The sequence below is a fragment of the Podarcis tiliguerta genome (genome assembly GCF_965153285.1).
Source record: "Podarcis tiliguerta genome assembly, chromosome: 4".
Lineage (NCBI taxonomy): Eukaryota > Metazoa > Chordata > Lepidosauria > Squamata > Lacertidae > Podarcis > Podarcis tiliguerta.
In genome coordinates this window covers 56838511-56849622 of record NC_139537.1, presented here as the reverse complement: position 1 = coordinate 56849622, position 11112 = coordinate 56838511, and the positions used below count along the sequence as shown (strand labels likewise).

Sequence of the window (11112 nt, the reverse complement as noted above, 5' to 3'; positions counted from 1 at the left end):
AAAATTATGTACAGACTAAGGAAAGACATAGGTTCTGGCTACCCAGAGACAAATTATAATATAACCTGCCTTTTATAAAATGTCCATTTGCGATCAAAGGCTAATAGGTTGATATCTGACCATTGCTTAATAGACTGTACACTATTCTATTTCAGTTACTCATTTATTACAAATTATTTCTTTATTAATCCACCCTGAATCTATTTCCTCCCCCCCCCACCTGATTCAACAATAACAGTATACTTGTGTGAACAGCATTATAGAGTCAGCAGCTGTGAACTTGAAAAGCAGAGAAGCTACTGATCCCTTCAGATCACAGCCCCTAATACAGTACTGTTTCTTAGCACAATATTCAACTTTTTGTTTAGGTCCAAGACCCACCTGTAGCCCATACATACCTTTGTGGACGTTTCTTAATATTTTACCAAAGGTTTATGTGGTAGCTGGCTCCTGTTGGGACCCACAATAGGTAGGCCACAAGTCTAACTCACACATTTTAAGACTAGTGGGTTTGTTACCTCAGGGAGGCTCCTTTTGTATTCACTGCAGTGGAACATTCTGGGCATATGAAGCCACAAGACTCTCTCTCTGAGAGCTGTTTAGATCCAGGGAATTGCCTCCATCCCCTTGTGCAGTATTATGGGTTGGCTGCATACCTCTAGTACCTCTGAAGAGGAACCTACACAAGGAAGCTGTGTGGGCTAGTTCCTTTTAGGATATTGCAAACAGGTGGTGTCAGCTGGCTGCAGAAGAGAGTGTGCCCTGAGCCATAAAGGGCACTCTTCTTTTTGACATAGGGGTTAACACTTGCTTAATGCTACTCATTTCTTAGGTACGGTGCCCTATATATCTCATGGGGTGTTTGTGCAGGAAGTTCCTATGTAGACAGCCCTTCAGTATATCCTTCAGTACCTGCGCTTTAGTCATTAACAAAACATCACGCTTCAGAGTCTTCCCTCTAAAAACAATCTCTGGGGAATGCCATGCTTCATCTGGTAATGAATACGTGAGCTTCCTCACTGCTTCCCCCAAAGAACTGCTGTTAAAAGATAAATGAGTGGTAAAGAATGTTGACATTGGGACACAGATTACTCTTTGCACAACTATAGGAGGGCAGCAAGCGGGCATCAGAGCCTCCACAAAATCTTTGTACGTGCTGATTTTCATATCAGAAACATATGTTTGCAACTTTTCTTCTTTTTCAGAATTAGGAAACTAACCAAATTCAAGTCCCTTTTGATGATGTACAGATTTAAGCTATGTGCTGCTTGGGGGGGGGGGGGAATAACAGGATATAAGGAATTAGACAAAATAAAGTCCTGACTGTTTCCCTCTCTAAGCCTCTATGCTGATTTTCATAAACCATCAAATACATATAATGAAGCTATATATTACATCTGTACCTATTTTGCTACATTTGTTGCAAACTATATATATATATATATATATATATATATATATATATATATATGGTTAAGAAAACTGCATGGGTATGTGTGGGTGGGTGTCTAGTAGGCAGCTAGGGGGAGAAAATAAAAAAATATTTATACTAGTACAGTAATTATTAAACAGTCATTACATAGAAAAAAACACAGCCAGAATATGATGTTCCCTCTTCTGTGTCAATAGTATGACCTAACATTTTTCATGTGTTGAAAGATTTCTTACAACTTCTGGCAATTTGCTGCTAAAGATGTATTGTTTACTCTCAACTGTGTGTCATTGCACAATTCCAACTGAATTCTCTTGTGATTTACCATTGAATTCTTTCCCCGCTTTTTCCAGTTTATTATTTTTTCTATTAGACTTATTACACAAAATCTACAATACCCCCCTCCTGGAAGAAAATGGGCACAAATAAAACACTGGGAAGTTTCTTTACTCAAGCCCTCTTATAATGAAATAACAGCGCTACTAATGGTAATAATACCATTTAATATGCATTACATGGTGTAATTGTATTGGGCTGTGTGTACCCCACCTTGGGATTCCATGGTGAAGGCCAAGTTATAAATGCCTATGAACGAACTAATAAAATCAGCCCTGGAAGGGACTTATAACAAACGGAATACACAATACACGAACATATGCCAGCGGTTCCCATTTATTTCAATGGGGCGTGCGCAGGAGAACTTCCCATCGGATAATTTACGCCTACAGCAACTGTTCCCACCATAATCGTTTACATTTGCAGATGCACTGACTCTGCTTTAGATAACGTAAGCCAGCATTTATGCCAGCTATATTTTTGTGGGTATTGATTTATGTGAGGGTGTATAATGATGAAATGAGTCTAGGAGGCTGTAAGTAATATAAGAGGTTTATTCCCGTTCCTTTCTTACAGAGGAAGCGCGGTAAGAGTGTGCGGGAAATAAGGGCCCATTATGTCCCGGTGCCTTGGCTTATTGTGGTTTATAGGTTGCCAGGGCAACACACTCAGCTACCATTCCCTTCCCCTCCCCGCCACGAGACCCTCATGCTGCTCTTTCAGCTGCCACTCCTTTGTTGCCACGGGCGCTGGAGCAGAAAGAGAATGCGAGCGTTGTTTCTGATTGGGCCTCGCCGAGCCTTGCTTATTAGCATATGAGGACGGAGTATGACAGGCAGGACGAGAGCCGATTGGCTGAGGCTGGAGGTGAGGCTGTGGGGTGATTCCGGCAGGCCGCTAGCTCTCGGACTTGAGCGGGAGTCGGCTCCGGGAGGCCGCGCGCGAGGCTCTAGGGCGCGCGCGCGCTCGTGCTCGAGTGTCCTCCTTTACCCCTCGCGGCGTCGCGCGCCGATCCGTGTCAGCTTCGTACTGCTCCCGTCTCCTTTTTTGTCCTTCCGACGGGGCTTCCAGACGGCGCGCCGCGTGTGTGCAGCTTTGGGGAGCACGCGGGACCGGCGTGTCCAGTTTGGCCGAGGGTGGTGTTCACGCAGCCGAGGCATGGAAAACCACCGAGTGCACGCCCAGTTGTACATGATTCAGGCTTGCCGGGATCTTCCCGTCGTAGAAAGTCGAGGCAGATGTACTTGGCAGCCCTGCCAAATGTGAAATAAGAAGCCAAGTTAGGCGGCCTAAAAGATACAAATAGAAACTAAAAGCACAATTTCAACCCCCACCCGTGGGTAAGAAAGGGATCGGACGAAATTTGCTCGCCATTTCCCCCCAGATTGGGGTGGGGACGTTACAAACAACCTTCCTTTTATAGGGAGAAGGATGACGACCCCAAACAACAACAACAACACCGGGGTGTTTGTATTGTATCGTTTCTTCCATCTGGGCTCGAGAAGTAACTTTGCCCTCATGCACGTTTCCCAAAGAGTATTAAGTCCCACTGAACTAAGTGGGGCTTGCTTCCAAGTAAATATGGATGTATGAGAAAATGTACATCTCTCTCCAGACCCCTACTGTCCGCTAACTGACTGCAGCCGATATTTCTTGCCATGGAAAACTTGAGTAGTCTGTGTTTAATAAAAATTCTCTGCTCCCTACAATCTGCATAGGTCTATATCAGGGTTGATGGGGGAATTTAAAGCTGCTGGACCTGCAAGGAACAAAACCAGGATGGGGAAGTTGTGGCCCTTCAGATGCTGCTGGACTACAACTCCCATCACCCCAGGCTATTAGTTATGCTAACTCCAAAAACAAGGGTGGGAGCTCCCATTCCCCATCCCTGGACTATAAGAATATAGTGGAATTTGCACTTGACTTGTTTTTTTTCTATTGTAAGCTACCCTGTGACCTTACTGTGAAGAACAGATAAGAGATGAAATAAACAAAGCCCTGCCTGGAAGCAACCAGAGACTTCTTTCATATTTTCTTGTCTGGGGTAAGGTGAGGATGAAAAGTCAATGTTGGTGCATTTTGCACTCTTTCACCCCAAATCTTTCCTCTGGGAGATGGAAGCAGCTGGGGATTATTTTGATCCAGCAAATGGCTCAGTGGGAAAGGGTCAGAGCTTTCCTGAGGCCGGGGTGGGGGGAGAGTGTCTTGCTAGACTAAAGTTAGAAACTCAAACAAAAAAAGCAGTTGGTCCCTAGCGAGGTCCCCAGTCAGCTGCCCCCCCATTGTTCCGGCCTAGAAAGGGTTAAGTGGCTCCTCAGAGCTGTCTCCACATTTCCATTAAGAATGAAACAAACCAAACAAACAAAACCGCCCACTGACTGCTCAGCATTTCCCTGCCTCTTATCTGGATTGATCCCAGGAAAGAAAAATAAACAATTCTGTTTCTGGAGACTCCTTTTCTGTGATAGGAAATTGTGGAGGAACAACAAACTGGCCTTTTGTCTGGGATTAAAGGACATCTTTACTTCTGAAAGGAGAGGTGTTTGGGGCTCAGTCTGGTGCAGTAATGGCCTCTCACTACTCCAAAGTCATCGTCACTCTGCTGGGCTTAATGGCATGCTCCACCAGGGCAGACCCAGCTATGCTGCCAGCATCAGTGCCAATTTCAGGCGAGAAAATGCCAGAAATCAGGGTGATCTCCCGAAAAACTGGTGCTGATTTCTGGCACCACTTCTCCATCACTGGGGGACACAGCTGGTCACAGCAGCAGAGTAGCCGGTGCAGGAGTGCTAGGCATGGTGCCTCAAGCAGTGAAAAAGGAAGTGCCACCCTGCTACTGCTGTTGCTGCCACCACCACCAGTGCCGCCATACCTGCTGCTGCCACTGCCACCCACACAGTACGCCCTGCCACATATCCACTCCTGGCAGACATCTTGCAAGAAGTAGGCAGGGCATCTGTGGGGGTGCATCTTGGGGGCATTCACCACCTGAGGCTACAGCTGACCGGGTTGAGAGTGTGTATATGAATCAGTGCTGGATTACCAAACGGGCAAAGTAGGCACTGGCCTATGGGCCCCACGCCCCTTGACAACGGAACAAAATAATATTGATATGATCTTAAAATAACATTACAATCAAACTTTCTTAGTTCAATTTTATCCTGCCTAGGGGCCTCCACAGGGTTTAATCTGGCACTGATATGACTTTCCTTATCCACCAGCTACCTTTTACTTTCATGCCAGCACCAGCCAGGATACTGCCTTAAGAGGAAGCAGAGGCCTAAGAGGACAGGGTCAAACCCGTAAAAACCACCCCTGCTTTGTTTTGCCAACTTCTCCCCTCTGCCGCTGCATGGAGGCCTGGCGGGGCCCTCTGCCACCACAGGGAAGCCAAATGAGACTTGCTGCTGCCACGGCCTGGCCCCTCAAGATTGGGGGGCACTCAGCCCTGTCCTCACATATGCCCCCCCATAGAGTTGGTGGCGTGCTTCTGTGCCAGGGGTGGATATGTGGTGGGGCACTTCCTATTTCACCACTTGAGGCAAAAGAAGTACAGTGGTACCCAGGGTTACATACGCTTCAGGTTACAGACTCCGCTAACCCTGAAATAGTACCTCAGGTTAAGAACTTTGCTTCAGGATGAGAACAGAAATCGTGTGGAGGCGGCAGCGGGAGGCCCCATTAGTTAAAGTGGTGCTTCAGGTTAAGAACAGTTTCAGGTTAAGAACGGACCTCCAGAACAAATTAAGCACGTAACCAGAGGTACCACTGTACTACCCTGTCACTCCTGCCCCCACCTGCACTCCCACTCTACTGTTGCAACTTGCACAGTGTGATCTGAGGCATCATAGGAGCCAATTCCTAGGGTGTTAGGTCCCTTTGGCCCCCCAATAAAATATTTGAGGGGGCTGCCCCGCCAGTTGATAGGTATTGCCATTCAAATAGTGTGTGCACCCCGCATCATGTCATTGATTTCGGGTGAGATCACTCTGTGGCTGACTTCGAGCATGATCTCGCCCCAAATCGGCGCCGACGCCTAGCACCGCTTCTCCACTACTGGCGGAGGAGCCCCCTTCCCCCCAAGTAAGAGCTAGGCCTCTCGGAGCTGCCTTCTTTTCCTTTGGTCTCCTCGTGGTGTGTGGGGCTGTGCTCGACCATTTCCCTTCCCCCGGCTGCCACTAGCAGTCGCCGGGTACGCGCAGCGCCCTCCCTCCCTCCCTCCTGGGTGCCGCCGGGAGAGAGGCGGAGCCGCCGCCGCCTCGTCCCCGGTGTTACATGTGGTCACTCGGACTGAGACGCCTCCTCCGCCCCGCTTCACTGCAAGGGGGTGGCCCTTGGAAACACCTTGTTTTAACATACACGCTATAAATACGACTGGCTCAGAGCATGGGAGCAGAGCTAGAAGCGAGACACCGGGACGCACGCAGAGCCGGCCAGACGCAGCCAGTGTGAGCCGCAGCTCCGAGCCCGGTGAGTGAGTGGGGAGGCGGCGGCGGCGCGCTGCTCTACGCACCTCGGCTCGGCTTTGTTCATTTGCGAACAGCTGTGCGCCCCTGGGTGCCTTGTTTCTGGGGCTGGGTCAGGTCGACGGGGCGGGGAAGGGGGCTCGGCCACGGCTGACGAGCCGAGCTTCCTCAATCCAGCTCAGTCTTTTTTCTTTTCACTGAGTGCCGGGGGGGACTGGAAGGCAGTTCCCTTTAGGCGGGAGGAAACCCGGAGTGAGCCGCGGTCGGCTTCCTCTTGCAGGCTCGCCTGTGTCGGTATGCAAGCGGCTGGGGTGGGTCTGGCGGGAAAGGGGTCTGCAACGGAAACAAACGAGGCAAGAGGATGCCGAGTTTCCAGCTTCTCCGGATGGGAGCCTATTGCCAACTCTACCGAGGGCAGACGGCAGTTTTTCAGGCGCTTTGCTTCTGCTCAGAAGCACTTTCCATTTGCTCAGAGGTTTTCAGAACGGAGATCCAGAGCCGCGGAAGTACTTGCGTTGATGGGATCTGGCGGGCGGGTGGGGGCAAGCAGATGCTTATTCCAAGTGGTTTCCTCGCCCACATCCCATTTTCTCTCCTGGATGGAATAAGATGTGGGTTTGAACGCAGCTCTAAACGTTAAGAAGGTGGGGGGCGGAACACAAAGCAAGCTTGGGGTCAGAAGAGGCTGAGGCATAAAGAAAGGCTTGGAGCGGGGCGGGAAGCGGGGGGAGGCTTGCTGCTGCTGAGGGTTTGGGGCAAGGCACGGGGCTGGTCCTAATCGCCATCTTTTGTTCTCTTTCGCAGCCACTCCTTGCAGCAGAGGCTTTCTTGCTTCCAGCCGGCAACTACTTACTGGGAAGCTGGGCGGAAAGAAGGCTTCGTCCTTGGCAAAGAGATACCTTGCGCCAGGGGGAGAAAGAGCCGCTTTTTTTCCCTGAGAAAGGAAACCAAAGGCGGGAAAGGAAAGCAGCAACTTTTCATCAGTTTGGCGCCTTTTTAAACTCGGGCCTCGCCTTGATCCCATCCGAGCAGCTGCTCCTGCTCCCCGAAGTCTTGCTCGGCGCCCTTTTCCTCCTGCGACACCTTGCCCTGCCGCGCCTCCGCCAGCCGCCAGGATGATGCAGATCTGCGAGTCGTACAGCCAAAAGCACTCGCTCTTCAACGCCATGAACCGCTTCATCGGGGCCGTCAACAACATGGACCAGACGGTGATGGTGCCCAGCCTGCTGCGGGACGTGCCCCTCTTGCTGGAGGAGCTGGACGCGGGCGGCGGGGAGCGGGAGGCCTCGCTGGCCCCCAACGGCGGCGCCTACTGCTCCTGCAGAGACATGTACAGCCACTACGTGCTGCTCAAGTCCATCCGCAACGACATCGAGTGGGGCGTGCTGCAGCAGGCGAGCGAGGAGGCCGCCAGCCGGAAGAAGGACAAGCTGAACGGGGGCCCCGGCGCCGTGGACATTAGCCGAGGGCTCCCCGAGGACGAGGAGGTGGAGGAGGACCTGGAGAAGCAGTTTCACTACCACTTGAGCGGACTGCACACGGTGCTTTCCAAACTGACGCGCAAGGCCAACGTGCTCACCAACCGCTACAAGCAGGAGATCGGAGGCAATAACTGGGGACACTGAGCCCGGGAGGGGGAGGACGCGGCCAGCCTGCCTGCCTGCCTGCCTGCCGGGGTGAGAAAGTCAGAGGACGTTTGAGTTTGTAAAGGGCTAGGGAAGAAAGTGTGTGTGTTTGTGTGTGCTGAGTGCGAGAGAAGCAAATGCTCTTATGCGGCTTTGTAATTGGAGCAGAGAAGGAGCATTTTCCGGGGCCAGTGGCCAGCATAACAGCAGATGTAAAATTGTATGTGTCTAGGAGAGAAGAATGTGAGGGCGGAAGGGACTGGCTTTCTTGCTAGGCATATCCTAGTGGGGTTTTACTGTTGGCAACGCTGAACATCCATGGAGGCGGGGTGATGAATCTCTGCCTGGTGTAGCAGGCATAACCAGGTAGTCGAGTATAATATTTCCAGATTCTGAGGACTCGGAATGATGTACAGTGGCCCAGGCCAGTTACTGAAAGAGTGTGTTTGTAATCACTGGAAAACTGTGTGTGCACGCACATGTGTGGTGGCGGCAATAGTAGTGGCGATTGCATCACTTCTTTCATGTTTTGCACTACTTTTGTAACGTTAATATATATGTATATAAAGTCTTAAGAATTCTCTTTGCATGCTCCTAGATCTGCAGGCGTCTTATTTTTTACCAACGCACAAGGATGTACATTCATTACTATTAATTAAACTTTTTTTTTTTTTTTTACAAGCGAGGTGAACAGTTATTGTTCTCCTTTAAGTAAAGTTACTTACCTTTCCACATTACATTGAACTGGTCTATATGAGGCTGCAATTGTGCTACTTAAGAACTATTTATACACAGTTGCAGAGGATGGAACCAGTTAACTAATGTGCACCCCTATTTCAATGGAAAGATAAAAGGGTCTCATTGTTGTACATGCATTGAAGATTTATTTAAAACTTTTTTTATTCAGATGTAGAGTATATTCTAAAATAAATAAGCAAATATATTGACTAAGTTGGACTTCACTGGTTTTTATGTTGTGCCTCTTCTAGAATTTAATGCTAACATCTATTTTGCAACACACAAACTGTATTTGAAGCGATTCTTGACATTATCTTTTTTGGAGGGGTGGGGGGGTAGGCTTGATCTAGTTCACTACAGGGATGACAGGCCTGTATTCCCCACTCTCCCCCTGTGGTGCACAGGGACAGGCCCATACTTATTTTGTACATTTATATCCTGGAACACAAATGTCATACAAGGGGTTCTTAGGAGCTCTGCCATCCATTCAGTAACCACATCCAGACCTGCTTTGCTTCCAGGCCATCCCCTCACTCAAGAGGGTATGAACTCAGAGCTCTATTATGCCCTGCTATGCATGGGCACTGTGCCCACTGTATATTGAACTGAGCCCTTTTAAAACCAGAGACAGTTTTCTCATGGACTTCAGTGAGAGGTAGATTGCACTACAGTTCAAGTTAACTATCCATCTCAGGGAGCTGCCTTTCAAAGCAACATATAGTTAATTTAAAAGAACCTCAACAAGTGGAAACCATGTTCTCTTAGCTCTTCTTCAAGTTGCCTTTACAAGTCAACACGTACTGTGAGTGCAAGATATTTATATGGATGCAGGTCAATCTTTTAAACCTAGTTATTTAAGTACCTTAAGACTTGGTAACTACTAATCAGATTTAACTCTGCAAGTTATTTATGTTGTGACATGGATGCTTCTAGACTGTTCTTGGAATCAACAGCTTCATTCTGTGTGGTATTTTCTAGTTTAAATCCAGGTATGCTATCTTGGAGTCTGAACCAATGTTTTCTTATTTTTTTCAGAACATATACATACAGTGCATTGTGGTTATATTCATATGCACCCAGCCTAATCTAGACTTCTCTTAAACCTACTTTTAACAACAGAGTAGTTGTTTGGTCATTTCAGCAATACCATTTAAAGCTTTTAAAACAAAAAAATGCCATATAATGATGTAAACCCTTTAAAGATGCGGATGCATTTTCAAGATTCAGATCTGAAAATTCCTTTGGGCTTTGTTTCAACTTTTTGACAATAATATGCTAATGCAAAAGCATTTCTGGCTGTTCTGGGCTATATCATTGAGGGAAGTGGAAAAATAGAAAAGGTACATAATCCTGCTGAAGCTAAGCACTGAGTAAAAATGGTATAATTGCTCTTAAAATGGTTTTTAAAATATTGTGTCTCTTTTATAATAAAATGGCTTAAACTGAAATCTTATTTTAAGGTTACAATCCTATGTTTCCTCGTCCAGAATTTATCCCAATACAATCAATGGTGCTTAATTTTGAGTAGACAAGTGCAGAATTTTTTCTTTGTAAAAAATGACTTTATAACTGGAAAAAATGTCACTATTAAACCTTTTAGATGTGATGGCAGCCACCAGAGGTGGAATGGATGGCCTTACTCTATTTTTAAAATTCATATTTTAAAACTCTATTTTTAATTAATATTATAGTCAAACCAAGATTTTAACAATTTTTATGGAATTCACTTTTATTTTAACGTGTCTTCAACTTTGCTTTTTTAAAGTCAACATGTACTTTAATAATCCTGTCAGCAACAATGCAGACTTTTTTCTTTTTTTTTTAACACTACCCTCAGCAACCTTGGACAGTTAGGGATTTGAGCAGGGCCAACTGTCACCTGTTCTGGGTACTCTATGCTGGTCAGAAGGCTATTTAAAATTTCCCACAATGCCCTGACACAGTTAACTTTAGAAGTTCCAGGACATTGTGGGAAATTAGAAATGGTAGGTCATAGTCATCTGCCACTGGTCTCAAGTAGCACTGGCCTGGTTGGGAAGCACTGACATGAACGTTGACCCTCATAGGGCACTTTGTTCAGAGCACCCCCAAATCTGGAGTTAGTTCAGTTCCTGGGAATTCTTAACTTAGTCTTCAACTCTCTACAGTTTTCCAACAGTAAGTCCTCTGACCTTAATGAGACCTGGGAGTAGACATGGATGGGAATGCATTGCGAGGAAAATATCATAGGAACATGGGGAGCTGCTTCTTGCCAGGCTAGACTATTTCTCCATTTTGATCAGCACGTCTACTCTGACAGGCAATGCTCTCCTGGGTCAAAAGCAGAGGACTTTCCCATTTTCTGGGATACCTCCTGTAGGTAGACCATTTTTACCACCAAGCTGTTGTCCCTCTCCCTAAGCTAGATATGCGAGGTGTGTAGTTTGCAGAATGTCAGCCATGATGCCATTGCATTCTTTTCTACCTGAATCATTTTTAAGAAGTAAAAGAAAGTGCTTTTAGTTCATTAAGATAC

General features: G+C 47.2%; 1 protein-coding gene and 1 long non-coding RNA gene across 3 annotated transcripts; one reads left to right on the top strand and one right to left on the bottom strand.

The window, feature by feature from the left end:
• Positions 1 to 2088: 2088 nt before the first annotated feature.
• Positions 2089 to 6385, bottom strand: LOC310676936. The gene is made up of 2 exons (XR_014510808.1): positions 6282 to 6385; positions 2089 to 3021 (listed from the first exon to the last, which is right to left on the bottom strand). It is a non-coding gene; the product is annotated as an uncharacterized lncRNA (long non-coding RNA).
• A 7-nt stretch (positions 6386 to 6392) lies between these two features.
• MID1IP1 (MID1 interacting protein 1) lies at positions 6393 to 8810 on the top strand. Of its 2 annotated transcripts, none has more exons than XM_083439146.1 (2): positions 6393 to 6528; positions 7039 to 8810. In XM_083439146.1, exon 2 carries the CDS (start codon positions 7350 to 7352, stop codon positions 7857 to 7859), a length of 510 nt encoding a protein of 169 aa, XP_083295272.1. In that variant the 5' UTR covers positions 6393 to 6528; positions 7039 to 7349; the 3' UTR covers positions 7860 to 8810. The 2 variants fall into 2 exon arrangements, with proteins under 2 accessions (XP_083295272.1, XP_083295273.1); XM_083439147.1 differs by lacking the exon at positions 6393 to 6528 and adding an exon at positions 6826 to 6878.
• Positions 8811 to 11112: the final 2302 nt, after the last annotated feature.